The 20,689-nt window shown below is 40.1% G+C and overlaps 1 protein-coding gene across 2 annotated transcripts in view; it reads left to right on the top strand.

The window, feature by feature from the left end:
* col18a1a (collagen type XVIII alpha 1 chain a) overlaps positions 1-20,689 on the top strand; it is a 75,395-nt gene that overhangs the window by 48,038 nt on the left and 6,668 nt on the right. For both annotated transcript variants that reach the window (XM_068705150.1, XM_068705149.1), the window contains 26 exons: positions 1,349-1,420; positions 5,007-5,085; positions 6,256-6,318; positions 7,290-7,420; positions 8,574-8,600; positions 8,854-9,060; positions 9,360-9,386; positions 10,474-10,536; positions 10,618-10,695; positions 10,813-10,863; positions 10,990-11,121; positions 11,247-11,309; positions 12,190-12,234; positions 12,975-13,106; positions 13,444-13,515; positions 13,967-13,993; positions 15,226-15,324; positions 16,583-16,618; positions 16,980-17,069; positions 17,156-17,188; positions 17,481-17,516; positions 18,814-18,873; positions 18,984-19,061; positions 19,226-19,261; positions 19,398-19,451; positions 19,618-19,683. In XM_068705150.1, the coding sequence (XP_068561251.1) occupies positions 1,349-1,420; positions 5,007-5,085; positions 6,256-6,318; positions 7,290-7,420; positions 8,574-8,600; positions 8,854-9,060; positions 9,360-9,386; positions 10,474-10,536; positions 10,618-10,695; positions 10,813-10,863; positions 10,990-11,121; positions 11,247-11,309; positions 12,190-12,234; positions 12,975-13,106; positions 13,444-13,515; positions 13,967-13,993; positions 15,226-15,324; positions 16,583-16,618; positions 16,980-17,069; positions 17,156-17,188; positions 17,481-17,516; positions 18,814-18,873; positions 18,984-19,061; positions 19,226-19,261; positions 19,398-19,451; positions 19,618-19,683 (1,857 nt within the window). The remainder of the gene's footprint in view (positions 1-1,348; positions 1,421-5,006; positions 5,086-6,255; positions 6,319-7,289; positions 7,421-8,573; positions 8,601-8,853; positions 9,061-9,359; positions 9,387-10,473; positions 10,537-10,617; positions 10,696-10,812; positions 10,864-10,989; positions 11,122-11,246; positions 11,310-12,189; positions 12,235-12,974; positions 13,107-13,443; positions 13,516-13,966; positions 13,994-15,225; positions 15,325-16,582; positions 16,619-16,979; positions 17,070-17,155; positions 17,189-17,480; positions 17,517-18,813; positions 18,874-18,983; positions 19,062-19,225; positions 19,262-19,397; positions 19,452-19,617; positions 19,684-20,689) is intronic.

Below are 20,689 nucleotides of genomic sequence, written 5' to 3'. Positions count from 1 at the left end.
TGTTGCTTTTGGATCTGCCACTGCATCAGGGAGAAGCCCTAAAATAGCACAAGTATTAATTTTACTGTACTTTGTTGATTTATTCCAGCATTTTACATCCATTATTAGCAATAGTAAATCCATTATAGATAAGAGCCCGAGAGCAGCCTTTTCAGCGCCGACCCTGGCCACCCACACAGAAACACAGGTGCAGCGCTGCAGCCCACCAGCAGCATTTACTGTTATTTAGTGAAACGTTGCCTCCACAGCTGCTCTGCTCGCTGATAAACCAAAACCTCGACCCTACTGACAGAACAAGGTTCAAGATGTTACCGCTTGTTGTCGTCAAAGCTTTAGATGTTGTTTGGATTAGATGGGAGAATCACATTCCAAGTGGAAATGACAGGTTTCCGATTTCAGGAAGTGTCTTTTATCTCAAATGCTAACCTCACACACAGCTGTTCTGAGGACACATTCAAGGTATTGCGTTACCAAGACGTTCTGAATCCAATGAGCCCAAACTTACTGTATTGTAAATGATACAAATATACAAGCATTTTTCTTAATGACATTAGTGGAGCGACATAGAGTATTGACAATTTAGAGAGAGTTCAGTGTTAAATAACACCTTAATTCAGGTAAAAGGCTCAATGAGATTAGATGTGTGTTTTAAGAGGGACCTGGCCAAGAACATGGCATAAAAAAACACATTGACAGCAATGAAGACACCAGGCAAGTGGTACTGTCACTCAGAGCACAAATAGCATAGAGGTTGGTGCTAGCCCGCCTTATACGCTGTGGTAGTAATTATATCTAATTTCTTTAAGGTTTTATTATATAGCAATGTACTATGTTGTAAATTATTATTTATTGCCATATCTATTCAAACACACAATTTATTTTTTAACATTTTTCAAAAGGAAAATTAATGAATGGTTGTCTTCTGCTTTAAAAATGAATACAAATAAATTGCAATAACCCTAAAAAAAGATGATAATACGATCCCACCCCAATCTCATAACTGTTTTGTGTGTGTGTTTTTCTCTCTCACAAACACAAAAAGTAAGGAGGGCCCCCAAAGAAAATCTTGTCTAGGGCCTCCTGTTGTCTAGAGCTGGTCCTGATAGAGATTATGTAGTTATGTAAAATACATGTACTGTACACATATTTAATAAAATACTGCTAACTAAACAGCTACATTCCATTTGAATTTTACCACACTTAAAGTAGAGTTCATGAACTGACACATGGTGCATTTTAAAGAACTTTTTTTCGATATGACAGGTTTTTAATTGTCAGTTTACTCAGTAAAACAACAAAAGAGCATCTTGTTGACATAAAATTGAAAATGTCTGATTGGTCTCCTCAGGCTTCAGGTGAAGGAAGCGGCTATGAAGAAACCAGACCCCCACAGCCAACCGTGGCGAAACATAGAATGACGGTATGGTACAACTTTGTATTTATTATTTAGCTCTTTTACAAACAAAGGTTTGACAATATTCACCCGCTGGTGTTTGTTTTTCTTCATCATTTAAGCTTGGTTAAGTGACGTTTCATTAATAACGGTACTGTTCCCTGCAGCTATTTTGCTGCTCTTGTTCTTCTTGGTACATTATATTGATACATTATGGGTTTGGTCTACCATTTTCTCACTGGGAAGTTGTGTAAAACTATAACTCGAGATATGGGGGAGTGAGAAGATGAATGAACCCAGAATACTGTGTTCCCTAAAAAGGACTCAAAACAGCTGACCAAGCCAGACACGCGAACCTGGCCGACAAAGATTATTCCTTTGCTTCTGCAAACCGAGTCATCCCTGTCTTAGATATACTGTACCACTGATGTCTCCAGTTGCTCGCTATAAGTGAGTGAACACTCATCCCTCAAGAGAGATTAAAAACTGCTGAGTTGACGTCTGGAAATCGAGCCGCCTCTATCTTATAGATCTGGGGACAAAGACTTTTTACATAGAGAGTTTTCCTCTTGTCAGACTAGAAAGGGAAATGACCTTGGGGAGTAAAAACGGGGCTTTTTCTAGAATTGAAGAGTTAATGACATTCCTCTGAAATTTATAGCGGCCTAAACAGAGAGTAAAGTCAGCAAGAAGGATGTCCGGCTTTGAATGTTGGTTTTAGCACATTTTTATCAGCATGAACGGTATGCTTAAAGAGCAGGGATTTACCTGCTGTCAGGTGAGGCGTGTGCACTCTGAATAGATCTGTAGACTTGGCCGAAGGCCTAACATAACAGATATTGCAAGAGGACCGACAGATACTCTTACTCACCTTCCATATTACCTTTCCCTTCACTCACACTGTCATGCTCATGCTATTATTATTCCCTCTATCATTTCTTTTTTCAGTTCTCTAAATCGCTGCATGTTCTTGTATTTTACGGTATCTTTCCTCATTTCTCTGTTTGCCCCCCCCCCCCCCCCCAGTCGCTTGTCTTTCTGTCTTCCACTCTCTGCTCTCTGTCTCTCTCACACTCACACGATCAGATTCTACAGACACCCACTCACATCCTCCCACCTGTCAAAGATAGCCACGCAGGCTGAAATGCAGCACAGCCTCCACCGGCAGCCTGCACCACCGCCTCAGTTGCGTGCATGCGCTCCCACTCACAATTACAGTTGAGAGTTAGAAAAACCAGATGTCAATTTGGACTTGATCGGATCCAAGTCAGAGCCCCCCCCCCCCCCCCCCCCCCCCCCCACACACACACACACACCGCCTCAGGGCTTTGTTATTCTGGCTGGTTTCTCTATCACACTTAACTTTGTGAGGTGGAAAGAAAGTTAGAGCAGGAGACAGGGAGGGCAGGGTCAGGCACCGCAGGTCGGAAGTCTCTTCAACGTTACTGCCATACACTCAGCAACTTTTATAAGGGGCTTTTCCATCTGTTCAGTAGGCTTTTCTCATGCAGTACGCAATGCAACACAACACACAGCAGCTGGCATCTAATGCCTAACTGCCGATGTTTTTCCATCCGATGTCAGTTCACAGAAGGTAGAACCTACACCGCTGCAATTAAGGCAAGTCCGGGCAGAGACGACTTAAGACGGGGAGAGTTGTACAAGTAAAACTTTCCATTTTGTCATCCTGGAATTTCGTGGTGATAGATGGCAGAGCTAGTCAGTCACCCTTAGCAGTGTCACTGCTGGTGTCTCCTTCAGCATGAAACCCAAAGAGGAAATGTTTCAGGAGCCTTATTCCAGCTGCATGTGATGCAAGTGACTGTTTCAGGTGGAGCACAGCTGCTAACTTCAATTTGTCTGTAATGTCCTTTTGTCTAATGTTGCTGTGATATACGACAGCTGATCGACTTTGTAGTAGTTAGACCGAGTGCTAAAGGAGCTTTTGTCTCTCGTTTCAAAATTCAAAGTAGCTAACTGATTGGCCAACAGGCATGTTTTGCGTCTAGTGTGCATTTACATCTTAATCAAAAGCAGCAATGTTTGGGGGGAAAAGGAAAAGACTTGTTTGTTTCTGATTCCAGATTATATTTCACAATAGGAGTCAAACACACAGGAGGCAAACCATGGGAGCCAGGCTGTCTGTCTTTCACCCTAAGAGCAACAACAACAAAGAGTTCTCTCTGCAATACTTTATAGGACATAAACTGAGAAAAGAAAAAAAGAAGAAAAAAAAAACCATACACTGTTCCAGAGGTGGAATACCTTCATTGCCGAGGGAGCTGCATACCTGCTCTTAGATTCAGGGGGTCATGCGGTTCAAATCCATCAACACTATGTTCTAAAGACTGGAGCCTCCCACCCTTCAACCCCAGCTATGATGGATCAGTAAAGGAATGAACAAGCGGGGTATTCTTTATCACATTAATACATATATCAACTCAGAGCCGTCAATAGCGGCCCGGCCAAATTCTTAGCATAGCAGCGCCGTGCAACACAGTGGGGAGAATTCCTCAGAAAGGAAACTGGTTAATTATCAACAGTGGCTTCGCTTTGCCCCCTCTGCTGCCCCCTCTCCTACATTCTTCATCCCACTCCTCTCTTGAATTCCACAGGTGACAAATCGAGGTGTGTCACCGGTGAAGAATGAGCCACTGGCTGGGGGGTGGTTGCATTATTTCCTCCCCCTCTCTGGTCTTTAGCCAAAGGCAGTTTAGGAGCCCACCAGAAGTGACCCCTCCTCCCCCGACCTTCATTAACTCCCGTTGCTTCTCTCTGTCCTGCTGTGTTGTTAGTGATGGAGGACTGTTGGTAGACTACAGACTGATCTGTAATTCCTATGCCCACAAAGACACTTTACCATATAGAGTACACAAAAACATTTTTAAAAAAAGTATAATTTCTAAATATATTAAGCTATTATGACAAAACAATTCATCTGATTTGTTAATGCAGTCATACGAAGGCAGTGCACAGGTCAAGGACAATATAAAAGTTGGGCAGAAATGTGATGAGTGATGTACACACACAAAAACACACAGCAGGTAAAAAATGAGGCTAGGAGTTGCAGCACACACTCACGAATACTAATGAAGGTTGCCGTAAACAAACTCAATCATCGTACTCTGGGTGTCACTATAACTTTGGGTGACGATATTTTGCAACAGCAGGCTGGATCAGCTCGATAGACCGGCAGCTGTGTTCCCTGAAAGCCTTAATATTGTACACGTACAGAAGAGTTTTACAAGATGTCTGACGGCGATAACACATAAACTGCAATTACCGAAAACAATAACGATTTGCCAAAATATGAAAGTTGTGCTCCCCGCTCGGTTTGCCGTGCACATGTTGACTCAATCATGTTTACCTGTTTTAAAAGGCTTCGTGTAGAGCTGGGAAACGGCCTTACTCGTTAGGAAGAGAGCTTTGGCTGCACAAACTATAAACATTATGGGAACACAATGCCTACTTTTTTCCCATGCAGGAAACTGTTGCATTGTTTGCAGGGGCATAAAATGTAGAGCGGGCTGAGTGCAGCTTCCAGTAAATGTAATCCGTTGCCCTTTTAAAAATAATATGTTTCTCTCTCTGTTGCATGATCATTCACCTGCAGACTGCTCCTCCATCTTCCCGGCCCATTCAGCAGCCACCACTGACCAGGAAAGAGGAAGTGTCAATTGCAAGAGAAACAGGTGAGTTTAAATCAAGCATCACTCACAGTTCTAAGTTCAGCTAGCAGAGCGAGATCAGCTCTAACATGAGATGGAATATTGTTTCGGTACTGTACAAAAATCTAAGTTTAGTGTACTTTCCTTATGCCAGCCGTCTTCAGACTATGTTTTTTTTACAGATGCCTTTGGATCTGCCCCTCGCTGTATCACTGTATTTCATACATTTATAATTTGAAATATGAAAAATAGGGATTGTACTTCCACATGCCGACATGTGACTTGGCTCACCCGTTGGGTATGGAGGGGGGATTTTTATGATGGCACATGGTGTTGCAGAGTTCATATTCCTTGAACATGCACTACTGAGCTAGTCAGAGCTTGCTACAAAGGTACGCACTGACACATGTCTCCATCTAGTGGACATAAGGATTAATACAACAGAGGTTGGAAGGCTCTCATCTGTGATGAGCACTGACGTGTTGTGCTGCTTTCTGTGTGAATTACGTTAAAATACATAACTTGGAGCAGTTATGTTTCTATGTTTTCCAGTAGGGAATACTGTATGTTTTGCACCATCTGGTGGTAGAGGCATGAATGGCAGTGGTCTCATTTGTATCATCTAATGGTTGCATTATCTGCAATATAAAGTATACAAACATATTGAATGTAAATAATATGACATATGACTTTAATTAAGCATCAACACTAATGCTAAATACAATGTAGGTCTTTGATGAAGCACTCTACGGAACTCAGTAGTCGTGGTGGGATGCCAATGTCAGCTCATGACAGAGACAAAGCAAGTTTTGTCTTAGAGACACTTACACACTAGAAACTGTGAACATTGGAAAAGGGGCTGTGATGAATTATCTTAAGATTAAGTACAGTATGTCAATATTATGTCACAGACACAGCATCTTGTGTGCTCATCTGATTAACCAGGATCTGGTCAATTTCACAGTGTAAAATTGTACTTGGAATGATTACCCGCCTGTATTTTCTTTATTTTTTAAATTATTATAATTTTTTAAATGCTTAAAACAGAAAAGAAAAGACTCAAACAAGAAAAAAACCTGTCATGACTGAATGGAGAAAATTGCTAACCTCACATCCTGGAGCCCTCATGTAACTGACTTGAACTAATGTTACTCCAGAAAGTGAATTTAACACTGTCTCTTGGGTTGTGTTCAGCAAGTGACTCCGAGTACGTTTCACTTTCTGTGGAGTCCGGGCGGGAGCTTCCTGGGTCACCAGGTGGGTCGAGGGGAGTCTAAGACACAGAGACAAGCATCCATGTCTCCCGTGTTTTATTTCCTTTTTTTTTTAATATTCTCTGGCCTGACGCTCTGCCTACCTCATGTGTACTCCTCGTGCAGGACCTCACATGGATTTTAAAAAGCACACGAGCATGCATGAATCTCTTTACGTTATGCTTTTGAATTCACGCAGGGTGGCGGACACGTTCGTATGCAAGCCAGGGGGATGAAAAATTGGGCCGTTTAGGTTGTTATCTTTCTGAAAGATAAACACAAAGAGAACATAGAACAGAGACAGAGAGAGAGAGAGAGAGAGAGAGAGAGAGAGAGAGAGAGAGAGAGAAAATTAAAAAGGTGAAAGAAAAAATATTTTGGTGGAGCTTTTTATTTCTTTAAAACAAGGATTGGAAAATATTGCATATTACCTTAAGCTGCTAATGCTATGATATGAGGTATTAGTGTTTTTTGTGAACATGCCATGCTTATGTATCCGTTCAGAGGGCATGGGATCCTGTTTTCCATTGCTAAACTCTAATCCCTGAACTGGAACACTCGAAGCGGACATCATGTTGCTGTGCATGTCAGCGGCTTCAGAGATGTGAGACTTCTACACAGCTCAGGAAGCGGGTTGCATTTCATACGTCGCACCCTTCGACACATTCTGTGAGAAGGGTTTAGGGTCAATTGAGCTCACACCAGAGTATAAATATCAGGATGCTAGAGTGTGCAGCGCTGGGAAGGTGTTACAACCTCAAAACCTTCACATGGCCTTTAAATCACAGCCACACACACACACACACACACACTGGGATTCTCGCTCCAACAATCAAAAAGTAATTTTCTTTTTCCCTTTTTCCCCCCTGCTTTTGGCTTTGTATTGTTTGGGATGTGGGATACAGTCATTCATCAATTTTGAAAGGTCTTTTCATGAGGGCATTAATGACTCTGTCCTTTTGTCGCTGTTTACAGGTCCAGCTGGGGGTAAAGGAGAAAAGGGTGACCGGGGGGATGCAGGACTGAAAGGAGACAGGGGTCCAATTGGGACAAAGGGAGACGCTGGCTCTGGATCCGGCTCACGAGGTGGAGCCCGTGGAGAGAAGGTTCGGACCTTTTTTATGGAATCTGCTTTGATTGTGGATGGAATGCTTGTATGAGACAAGTCATCTTTGTCATGTGAGGAGGGGTGGGACGCACTGATGACACCAGGGTTTGTCCTTGTGAAGGTTGCAGTGGCCAGTGAGTGAGCTGGACAGGAGCAGAGGGTAATAACGTCAGTGATATGGCCTTTGGTTATATGTCCCAAAGGAACACTAGAGGGAGCTGCAAGTCTTAAATTTATGCATGCTAAGTCATTCATTCAACCTTTATTTTAACTCAAAAATACACTGAGATAAAGATGTCATTTGCAATAAAGATGAAACAATCTATGAAAATGGTGCTAAAAACTTAATAAAAAGCCAAATTACTAAAATAATAATACCCTTAAGAATAATTAAAGCAAATGAAATTCAAAGCAAATCAACCAACTACAACTGAAAGTGAAATATGAAATGTTAAATCTAAATCGCCCTCTGAATAAAAATGAGGTAAGCTTTAGATTGTTCTGCATGCTATTCCAGTTTGCAGTTACACAATGAGAGAAATAGGATATTTCAAGCTCAGTAAAATGATATCCAATCATATGAATGTGTTCCATAAGCGCCCACATGCAATATAATGTCAAGCCATTGTTATGTTACTTTGTTTATTCTTGTTATTCATTTAATTACATACTGTAGTTTACATTTCTTAGTTTTTTAAGAACAAGATGTGTGTGTGTGTGTGTGTGTGTGTGTGTGTGTGTGTGTGTGTGTGTGTGTGTTTGTTGATGCATAGTTCTTTTGTCTTATGAGGGCCAAATGCCATTCATTTTACAATAATTGTAAAATTAAGAAGATCCTCTAAATTGAGGACATTACTGTTGGCCTGACATTGATTGGTTTCCCTTCTGTCTTAGAACAACATACACATAATGCACTTGTCCAAATATACACAAAACAAAATACACACAGATTCAATCGGAATGTGTCGCAAATAAAATGTCCACTGGTGCCACCCCGAATGGAAGTGTATATACTAAATGTGAAGTTCTCCAACATGTGGATGTGTCTGTGGATACGTATGGCAGTGCATTTTATAGTTTTAAGTCAAATGTGACAGCCAATGAAAACTGCTGCCACTGACTTGGCGCTGTTTTCTTCTTTTTATTTTCAGGGAGAACCAGGAGAAAAGGGATTCAAGGTAACTTAGAGATCATGTCTTCTTCGGCTCTTTGATTTGAGTCACCCAGGAGAAAAGTCACAGGAGTCTTGTACAAACAGAACAAGACTCATCATGCGCAATATTACTTCTCTATTTTAGTTTATTTATTTTTTACTACATTTATCTTACTTTTATTTGTATTCTATTAAGCACTGGTATCAGTGATACTTTATTATTCTTATGTTGTTGTACTTTTTGGAGAAGCTTTGGTCACCACCTTCTTTATCTCCAGGGCAGTGCAGGCTTCGGCTACCAAGGAAAGAAGGGCGACACTGGCCCACCTGGGCCACCTGGCTCCCCCGGCCCTCCAGGACCCGCAACCGAGTTCTCAGTCGGCAGCGACGGCTCAGTTTCTTCCAGAGGCCCCGGACCCCGAGGACCGGCCGGACCACAAGGTGCTGCGGGCCTCCAGGGACAACCAGGAGCTGATGGAGAGCCAGTTAGTAGACTGTGGTTCAATTTTTTTTCCTGAAATCATCCAAACACAACAGATGCACTGTGGTCGTTGAAGCAAGATTTCCTTGCGTTTGTCGCAGCTTGCGCTTGTTTTTCTTGAACTGTAAAGCACATCTTTTCTGTTACATTTGCTTTTTAGAGCCTAGAAAGAAAATTGATTCAAAAGTTTCAAATGTGATCCTTTTAATAGTTTAAATATGAGTTCCAAGTTAAAACGTGTATGGAAGGAATTGTCAATCTTTAAATTTGTCTGACGTGTATTTCCTTATTTCATTCTTACAGGGGGATCCTGGTGAGGATGGAAAAATGGTAAGTTGCTTTTTTCCCCTTTGCACAAAACCATGACCACTCTTATCAACTGTCAAAAGGTTATGTGATGATGGGTTGTTTAAGGGGATACTAAAGGTGCTCTGATCGATCAATCACTGATCGTTATCGGCCGATGTTCATTCTAAATAGTTTAATTGGTGGTCTTTGTAAAGGCGGATCAGATCAGGCAAAACACGCGAGATTATTCCTCTGTGACACAAAAATGGCTTCACCGGAGTTAGGAGTTCTCTCGGAGAGAGAGAGAGTAGAATATGTTGCATATGTAGCACACGTTGACTGCCAATAAATACAGTTAATATGCAGGGTTGTTAATAATAGTTAAATAAATAAATAATGCTACACGTAAATATAAGGATTTAGACCCTGTGATTAGGTCTGCACCTGACAACTTTTTTTTTTATCAATTAATCTAACAATATTAATTTTTGTAATCTATGGAATATTAAAAACATTTTTTTTTGAATTACCTGATTAATATAACACTTAACTTACCCAAAATAGATATCAAAAACTTGTCTGATTAGTATTTCAATATTTTATTCAATCATCTGTAACATGCTAATAGACCCTATTTGTCAGATACTGATCAGAACAATTTTTTTTTTACGTAACAACTTGAGTTAAAATTTAAAATGGTGATTGAAAATGATTGAAAATGAAAATGATTTTCAGTAACAGTCTGTAACGTTAGTTAAAGCCATTTTCTCACTCATACATGGCCGGTAAAGTAAACAGAATATATAAAATGGCGGAATAACCACATTGTTAAGTTTCCCTCTTAAATACTGCCATACTTAGAGGATCATGGGCGACATGTTTTAGCTGCGGCTTATTCTTGAATGCATGCTTTGACCGAGCACAGCTATTCTTGCGATGAGGCGACTTCATGCAAAGTGACGTACTTCTGTATGGGATGACGTTGACGGCCAATACTGCATCCAGCGATCAGTGATCATCCCCAAAAATCCTGATCGGAGCACCTTTAGGAGATACCTACTCCTTAACACTTATATTTTCCTTGTATTAACACCATGGGTGCCCTAACATTATTGTTTCCTCAACACAGGGTTCTGATGGACCACCTGGCTTCCCAGGAACCCCAGGTGACTCTGGAACTAAAGGAGAAAAGGTTAGATGCCCACTTACATTAACAGAATAACAAATATTATTGTATTATTTTTAATTATAAATATGAGACTTGTGCAAACAGGGAGACCGTGGAGAGGGTCAACCTGGCCCGAGGGGATCCCCAGGACCTCCGGGACCCCCAGGAACAGGACTCAGATCTGTGAGTTAATCTTGGCCTCACATGCTGCATAATGTTTAGGCTCAACTTCTATTAGCAGACTGCCTGCCTTTGTGACTTATTTGTTGAATATAACTGATTCCAGTTGATGTTTTGCAGACTTTTGTGGACATGGAAGGCTCTGGTTTCCCTGATCTGGAATCCGTTCGGGTGAGAAGAATTTCAATTTGAAATACTACTCTCAACAGAAACAAGCTATGTAGTGGAAGATATCATCTTTGTTGCTGTAAGACTGTAACCAGCCTCTGTAAATGACAATCAATTTTGTTGTTTTAGGGATTGCCTGGCCTACCAGGTCCTCCTGGTCCCCCCGGTCCCCCCGGTCCTGCTACTGCCTCTACAGCAGGAGCAGCATCGAATTCTGGGGCGTTCGGACCACCAGGAAAGGACGGGGTGCCCGGTCAACCTGTAGGTGTCAATGTGTTTGTCTCTCAGCATCACTAGTCAAATAATTTTCTAAACTCTCTGAATAAAATGACTGTAGAGTCTAACCCAATCAACAACAACTGAATGCCTGAACCAAATCCTTCTAGGGCTTGCCTGGTTTGCCAGGTACTGATGGCCGCTCAGGAGTTTCTGGTCCCAAGGGAGATAAGGTAATGATCTTGTGAGACTGATTGTTTCTTCTGTAAACTCTAACAAAATGTATCTTTCTAGCGGCCTTAGAAGTTTGTCAATGGTGGTCTCAGTAGCAGTCATAGTGTAAACATGAGTTGGATCTGTCTTAGTTGAACTGAAATTAAAATTCAGCTTTGCTTTTCCTGGTTCTTTGTTGAAAATATTGATTATTGTAATGTGATTGGTGTGTGGGTGGGCACTAATATACTGTAGATAATATCACCTCGGTTTCAACGTGATTCTGTGTTGTGATTTGTGTTGTAATTTGAATCAATGGGTAATGAATGGAGCGCTAAAACTGCTGTGACTTTTAACAGCCTGGTCGATAGCGTTTCACCACGACTGCACCCATGAGAAAATGACAGCTACCACTAGCTAGACTAGTCTATAATGGGAGAGAGTGGGATCTGCTAATGACTCACCTGTGTGAAAAAAATGTATAGTGGGAGTTAGTGTTAACATTAGCAAGCTAGGCTAACTAGCGTCCGCATTCCGAGTGGAAATTCAACACAATTTTGAATGTTGTAAAGGAACTGATTGTACATAACCAACATGTGAGCTTAAAAAAGAGAAGCAACAGCTTGTATCAACATATGAAGGCGGAAAAAGGGCTATACTGGTTCTGAGGCTTGTATGCCGAAAACACACCAGAGCAATGGCTAAGTGCGGCCGAGCAGCATGTTGTAGCTGCACGGAGGGGGGCTTTGCGATTAGATGTTGTTACCATAAATATGTCCAAATCTTTTCAATCCTTTTTGAAAAATGATAGAAACATGCACAATAGCAATTGTAGTTTTTCATTGTAGTTTTGAGCGTTTTTTATTAACACATTTTGTCCTACTCTTTTTCCTATGCTAGGGTGATTCAGGCGATCTGGGTCTTCCAGGAGCAGTCGGAGAGAAGGTGCAGATTCTATTGTCTTCTTTGTTTTTTTCAGTTTTACCTTAAAGTATCTGGCACGTTACAATTAGATCCACACTCAAAAACACAACCAAATGCAAGTTGCCTTTGTTGTTGGACCCAGTATCATAGAACACATAATCCTGAAAACAAGGTACATGAATTGGTGGCGTGCTTTTGAAATACCAGTACTGTTTAATGGTGCCCATTGGCTAACTAGAATATTAACTTTCATCCAACTATTTCTAAAGCTTTTCTCATCCCTTCCATTTCTCCAGCCAAGCTCCTACTTTTCTTTTCTCACCAATCTGCTGCCCCACTATTTATCCTCCTCCTACTTTCCTAAGCCTTCCCATCCGCAGGTAACTGGGCTCCAGCACATCAGCCATCAAAGGGGATTTGTGTCTTCTAACGATATGCAAATGTTTGTCAAATATTGTCAGCTAGACTTAAAGTTTAATCTGAGTGCTGGCTATGGTTTGGTTTAACATTTGGTGACGTCTGAATTTGGCCCCAGATCAATGAGCATGGGTTTTTGTGCTGTTACATTAATCTACGTACTATTAAACCACACTTACTTATACAAAATGCTGCATGAATGGTAATAGTTTCATTACAAAATAGTTTTGTGCAAGACAATGAGACAATGAATTACACTACCGTGCCATGGTAAGATGCACTACAAAAGAAGATGAAATCTTTGTATTTGCTTTTATTACACTTTGTATTTATTTATTCTATAGGGATCTCAAGGAGACCCTGGTTTACCGGGAACCTCAGGAGAGACTGGACTGGCTGGTCTGCCCGGACCTCTTGGACCAGTTGGGCCTCCAGGGCCTCCGGGGCCTCCTGGACCAAGCTATCGTGTTGGATTTGTAAGTTCCCGATTAGTTTTTGTGATGATACCTTTTGGTAGAGTTGACTATATCAATGTAAAATATACCCAAAAAAAAGCAAAATTTTATGTGTGTAATTTGGTTGTTTTGGAAAGTTCTCCATAAAATAAATGGAAATATGAAATTATGCTCAATAATATAGACAGCTGTACTTCAGACACATTGTGGTTGTCCATTCATATGTACTATATCAGTGAGGTAAATCATTTGAGGTGAAAGCATTCAATCTAAAAAGAATTAAACGGGATAGAAAAAAACAAACCAACTAAACGTTTTGTTTGGCTAACTGTCATACAATCTTTGTTGGTGTTTGAAGGATGACATGGAGGCCTCCGGTGGAGGTTTCAGCAATGGACTGCCTGGCGTCAGAGGACCTGAGGGAAGACAGGTCAGTACTGCAATTTAAGACGATATGCAGTATCTTACATTCTTCACAATACGGACAAGGTTTAAAACTAGCAATAGTTCCCCCTTGTGCTGAAATTCTTCAAATGTTGTTTTTTTTAGTCCCCATATTACAAGCCAGAGTAAGTCTCTGAACCAGGATCTGATCAGCAGCTTTAAAGTCATGTTGTCACTTGGTAATTTAGTGACTGATTAATACTAAGAGTACAATTGAGTGTGCTATTGTGTCCCATTTGTGCCCTATTTGGCCTAGCTGCCATACATTCTGTAAATGATTTGATTGTTTCTTTAAAAACAATATGCTGTGCATTTTGTACAGGTCTACATTTTACACCTCTGTGGTTATTGAACTGGAACTGCTCCTATTTATAGTACAAAGTTATACAGATATACATGAACTTGCAAATAACCAAGTCAAATGTGTGTGCTTTCAGGGTTCTCCTGGCTTGCCTGGACTTCCGGTAAGTAACTGAAGTCATTTTTCTAATCTGTGATGAGCTGGTCCTCAGTTGTCATTTCACGCGTCTGTTTTCTAAACCATTGGGGTTTAGAAAATAAAGCTGCACCTTAATTGATTTCTGAGGGTGAAAGAAGGTCCTGGTCCTGTCTAAAGAAATAGAAGCAGGGGAAAAAGAAACAATACAAGCACACAAACAGGACTGAAAATAACAGAAAAATGAACACATTGAATCAGGGGAGGACAAACTTTTTTGATCGTGTGCCATGTGGAGAAACATATAAGGAGTCATGGGCCAAACAATAGTAAATGCGTAGTTTTCAAAAAAAGTTGTGTTTCTATTCCAGAAAACTCCCATGTTATCAAAATAACTATGCAACACTACTACTATAATAACTACTATGTACTGGTTTGCCCACATGCACACTGTATTTTGAATCTGCTGCTCTCAATTGATCTTAATTCAAATAAATTCAATACTTTTAAACTCAAATACAGTGCATGGCATATGCGCTGTTAAAATATTATGATGCTATGTGTAAATCTGTAAAGAAATAAAGTTAAAACAGGATATAAATATGATTAATATTGGTTTCTGTTCATGGCCTAAGGGTTCAATGAAGAGATTACGCTACAAATGTAGGTGTAAAAATGTGAATCTCTAAGAGAAATATATTAAGAGAAATATTAAGATGTAACAAACACAACAGTCAGAAATGGTAAGATATTTTTTTGTGCCAAGAGGTTAAGATGGAGAACATTTCATAAAATTTAGCCTAGTCGACTTAGTGTTTAAAATAATATGTGCAATGTACATATTGTGCAACTTATTCAAAATATCCTCAAGCTATACTAGTTTATTTTAAAGAATTCACCACGAGCCATTTAAAAACAGGCAGTTGATTGGCCACCCCAGCATTAAATGAATGCATAGATAGAAGGAACATTAAGTGAAATGTGTGAAAATGAAGGGGGCTGAAAGACAAAGTCTTTAGCAACACAGCACTAGTGTACCCAAGTTAGTGTGTTAGCAAACATGTGTCAACATGACCTGCCTAAAGCTTAACAATGAGCAGAGAGTAGCTGAAATCTGAGTAGAGTTGTGTGTTGATTTTAAGTGGGTTAAGAAATACAAGCAAACTCTTCACATTATGGGCAGTAATGTGGCAGTAACTTTGTTTTTGTGTTCTCCTGAAGTGTGATTTTCACCGTTGTATCTTGATTGTACCTCTGCAGGGCAAAGCCGGGTTGCCAGGTATACCAGGTCAGAAGGGCAGTGAAGGTCTCGCAGGAAAAGATGGACGTCCGGGGTTGGATGGCTTCCCTGGACCTCAGGTAAAATAGATCTAGATGACAAATAAGAATATTTCGTGCTCCGGCTGGATACCAGAGGTCACACAGTTGTTGAAAGGTCCCCGTGTTAACACAGTGTGAGATGTTTGAAACCTGTGTGATGTAACAGAACATTCGGTTTACCATGTTACACTATAAACGGAGCAAGCTGTCAAAATGAGGATACTTGACTTTCAAGGAAATGTTCATGGTTTTTAGTTTGGGATTTTTTTTGTATCTGTTTTTTTGTGTTATGTCAGCAGACTTGTCATAATCTAACAAGCCATGGGGCAAAAATATTTTGCATTCTCAAATGTTGATGTCTGTGTCATTTACCCCTGTGGCCACAATAGGTAATTTGTATTGCGTACATTCTGGGTTAGACAATTAGGATTTGTTTTTTCGGAGGAAAAATAGCCGACTATGCAGCCAGGAAGTCATGCAAATGCTGACAAGATGCAGTAACAGAATATAAGGCCAACCCCTCACACAAAGCCTGTGTCAACCAATTTTGTAAAAAAAAAAAATATATATATATATAATAGAGAGAAATTAATGGACTGTTTGAGGACGGAGAATCGTCATTTTTGACACGTCCTGCTGCTGTTTCCAGCAGTGCAGAATAAGTTAAAACACAGTCTAGCAACAATGCTTTATGAAGATTGTTATAGTAGGGGTGCACAATACATCAGGCGGCCTATCAGTGTCAGTCAATAACGGCTTTAAAATGTACTATCGTATTGGGATCTATAACAAGTAATACCCAATATAAGCATGAAAATTCATTCTTGACCTTGGAAATAGTTGTTAAACAAGGTCCATTTACTAGCTTCTTCAATGAACTTTCAACTGCATGTCATGGTCTTCATCATCATGTTTGTTTGGCTGTCATAGAGATGGCTCAGTTGATATTCATACATCACATGCTCCAGTATCAACTGTTACACCACCAAACGGCATGCTGGGTAAAGCTTGCTCTCTGTCGATGTACGTGCGAGCACCCAAATGACGCGTGTGCTCTAGCATTGCTGGGGCATGCAACTGTGTCATGGCAGGTGTATTGGGAATTCAATTTTACATATGAATGGAATCATAAATTACTTAATGTCTTATTTAGCAGGTTTATCAGGTAATTACATTACGTGACATGAAAGAAGCAGCGCTTTTATTGTCTTCAGTTTTCAATGTCTGTTGTTGGAAGCAGGTATTTGGACCTTTCACTTTCAAGTATCTTTTGTGTCATTCCTTTTTAATTTCACAGGGACCAAAGGGTGACCATGGCAACAAAGGAGAGAGGGTGAATATTATCTTCATTTCAATCATTTTTAACCCTAAAATCTCTGTTCATTTATATACATCATGTTCATTACAAAGCAATTTTCTGTATGACGCTAATCTTGTACTGCAACACACATTCCATCTCACTTCTGTCTGTTATTTTGATCTGTTAGTTAGACCATAAAAGACTTCTGAAAAAGATTAAAAAAAAGTATCCTCTTTGAAAATACTGTTATTCTTTATGTTTATACAGATATTAAAAGGCTGAAGCTGTGTCACATTCAGCATTTGATTCATTTCCTGTATTGGATGGACAGTTGCTCATCTTTTTTGCTGTGTGTGTGTGTGTGTGTGTGTGTGTGTGTGTGTTGTGGTTTTAGGGTGAATCGGGTCGAGATGGAACAGGTCTCCAAGGGCCCCCCGGACCACCGGGATCACCAGGACGAATCATCTACCAAACATCTGGCGATGTAAGCAACAAAAAGCACACTGTAGACAGTTCATTCTAAACTAAGAGCAGTTTTTAATCAGTGATGGCATTTATGTGTCACTACAGGTTGATGGTGTTGTTGGCTATGACGGGTCTCAGGTTTGTATTCATATTCAAACAGTAATAGTGATACAGAAATACATCTGATGCAAATACAACATAGTCTTTGAGTTTGGAGTTGATTATGTGTGTGTATTTTTTTTAATTAATGCAGGACTGCACACACATCTCACAGGTTACATTTTAGAATCAGGGCAAGAATACGTTGTGTGTAGATTTGCTTGTACAATTTTGTGTTAGAGTTATTGTAAAGTTTGAAAATTGGTGCATGACAGTCAGTTAGCAAAACACAGAACACCAGTTCAATAAAGTTTTATGTCTATGTTTACAGGGAGGAGCTGGTTTACCTGGCCAAGCTGGATTCCCAGTAAGTGTCCCCATGTTACATAATTAATGTACCTTGCCCTTATTATAACCATACATTTACATTACATTATTTACCTAACACTAATGGTAAATACACTTCACATTAATGGTGTTGTCTCTTTGTCGCTTGTGTTTTTTGAACCTCTTGTTAATTTACATTTCTTCGTTTTTATTTTCTTTCTTTCGTTATTATTGTCAACAAATGCCATGAAAAGACCAAAACCAACAATGTTTTTTTATCCCCCTCTCAGTACTTTCCAACTTCCCTATTCTGTCTGGGGCATTCAGCCTCCAGACCATTCACTCCTACTAAAGATGCAAATCTTACAAAAACAGGTTACAATTATACTGATCGTAAATTAAAGGCTCTAAAATCCTATTTTCTCAATCAGCTTCATGCTATAAATGATCAGGTCCTACATGGATGCACTATTTTCAGCCAAAGTTTTGAATTGGACATTTTTTTTTTTTTTTTTTTTGTCTGATCTATTCTTACTGGTTTGAAGTGGTCGGTGCTCAGTTTAAAAAAATCATGTCATGTATTTCAGCGCACCAATCACGATTTAACATTTGAATCAAAATGTGATGACAGTTGTTTGAGGTGTTTGCTTATGTTGCCACCTCACTGTTTGCAGTCAATCAAGCAGATTTCTGAGTTTATTTGAGTGTTAAACTCTTGACCGTGAATGTTACACATTTAGGAATGAATATTTAATGTTATGGAGAAATACTTAAGATATGAAACCACGTTTCCACAGGCAAGTCCTTTCCTTCAACAGTTGTAGATTTTAGATAAGTTCACTCAAACAGTTTTAAATTGATTTTGGACAACAATGAAGCTCAATGGCAAGAAATAAGATACATCAAGGTTTTGGCTACTCAGACAATACCGACTTATTGGATCAATTTATTGTTGGAGTGGGTCTTTTAATTTAATTACAGGTTCCAATTCTGCGTGCTGAATTAGGGTGTGGGTGGTGATCCTCACATTTGGATTATGGACTGTGTCTTTAATCAATTCTACCTCCATTTCTTTCAAATTCCCATAATGCCTCCAAACAATTTTAACAGTAAAGTGAGCAAGCATCAAATGCTTCTCTGCGCTACAGCTAGCAGATAACAGAAGCCCACAACATCTCATCCACTTAATTCTACACTGAATGTGTAAACAGTGGTTAACTCGGCAATACAAGCAGAACTGTGTAGACATAGCGTAATGGAATGGCTTGAATTGATCTGGGGGAAGACTTTCCGGCTGCCAAAGTAAGCTGATAAACCATACTGTCTTTTTCCTGCAGGGTCCTATTGGACCAAAGGGGGACAGAGGAGACCCTGGCCTTCCAAGCTACGGTGTCAAGGTAAAGTCTTGGTTATTTGTTCGTTCAACTATTCATTTAGCCACTCGTCGTCGTTGAGACACTGCTGTAAATGAGTGTGCGTTGTCTCGTCTGTGCTGTGCCGTGTTCAGGGTGAGAAAGGTGAACCAGGCCTAGTGATCGGGCCTGATGGAAACCTTCTGCATCTGGAAGGGCTGACGGGTCCGAAGGTGAGTCTCACTGCTTTCGTCTGTTTTGTCTCTCTCATAACAAGAGGTACTTGTACTCTGCTCTAAGGTATATATGTTGCTGCTTTTGATTTCTAAATGTTTTGTCCGTTTTCGGTAATACAGTTGTTGTTGTAACTAATCTGTTTCCTCTACACTGCATGCAGGGAGACAGAGGATCACCTGGACCTGTTGGACCCACTGTAAGGGTTTTGGCATCTCTATCTAATATATCTACACTGATGTAACTGAACAGTTATAAACCAAAAATGTATTTTTTCCCCCACTTCATTCTCCTGTCAGCTCACAATGTCTCTCATTTCATGATTTATTTCATAGGGCCAGTATGGGCCATCTGGAATAAAGGGTGAAATCGGAATGCCTGGAAGACCTGTAAGTTGCCCTTCCTAGGTTGGATGTTGCTTTACTAGTATGTGGTTATACTAAGTACCACATCAACAGTCAATTTACTGACCTATTGCATATTGCTCCAGGTATTTGAATACCATTGTTACCTGTTTCCAAGTGTAAGTATTAATTGATGACTTTCTCCCCTCAGGGTCGCCCTGGTGTAAATGGTTACAAGGGTGAGAAAGGAGAGACAGGAGTTGGCTACGGCTACCCAGTAAGTGTTAACAGCATTGCCAATACCTCAGAAAGATCGTTTTTGACAGTGGCAGAAGTTAATACAGATTGTTTGACACCATCTTGTTTACTTTCCATCACCCAAGCCATTCCCGGTTGTCACAAAAGACACTGAATGTGACCTGTCTGCCTTTCATCAGGTGGCACATGCCAGGAACTACACATACTTAGTTTTTGATGCTCAATACAAGACTCTCTTCCTTTTCACTGACTGGCTAGCTAGCTTTTTACTTAGCTCGATTAATAAACATTCATTGGGACCTCTTTTCAAGTCGCCAATTAGCTGGGTTGCACTAGCTAGTAGGGCTGTCACAATGTTGTTTCTAAGTCGATAGAAATGAGCTTTTGATTTCAACCTCTGAAATCACGGAGAAACATCAGAACTGGAAAGTCCTCCTGCTGTCCCTGAAGTCCCCGATGTGGCAACAGTTTGCCTTCCCTTAGGCTATGCTACTCGCGGTAGCCAACCATACGCCACCTTTGAAGTGAAACTGACCACAAAACCAATGATCTGTTGTCGAGCTGCCCCCTGTTAGTCGATAAGTGGAAGAATCGGCCATTTTGGTCTTAGTTGACTTTTTTTAATGCTGAATGACTTTTGTGGGATCTGCTGATTAAATCAAGTCATCAATTAATTAGTCGACCAAATGTAATGTGTTAGTCGACTAGGAATTGATTTTGCCAAGGACAGCCCTAACCTTACGAATCAAGACTTGATAATGTAACAATGGCATAGCCATCAGTGCTGAAATTTAAATCAAAAAATCAAAAATCTAATTGAAACAATCAAAAATTAAATTGAATTGTGTTTTTTAGAGAATTGGGAGACCTTCACTAGCTATTTATGCATTGTACATATTATTTATCTTTGGACAAGTTCCTGTTTTCTACAAATAACACAAGTCTTGGGTTTCAAAAACACAACCCCTGTTTAGTTACCTTGTGCCAGTGTGATAAATGTTGATTCACAGCGTTGATTAAATATA

Source organism: Cebidichthys violaceus, unplaced genomic scaffold (assembly GCF_023349555.1).
Source record: "Cebidichthys violaceus isolate CVI_PGR_0920_01 unplaced genomic scaffold, fCebVio1.0.p SCAF_11, whole genome shotgun sequence".
Taxonomy (NCBI): Eukaryota; Metazoa; Chordata; class Actinopteri; order Perciformes; family Stichaeidae; genus Cebidichthys; species Cebidichthys violaceus.
This window is presented reverse-complemented; position numbering and strand designations above follow the sequence as displayed.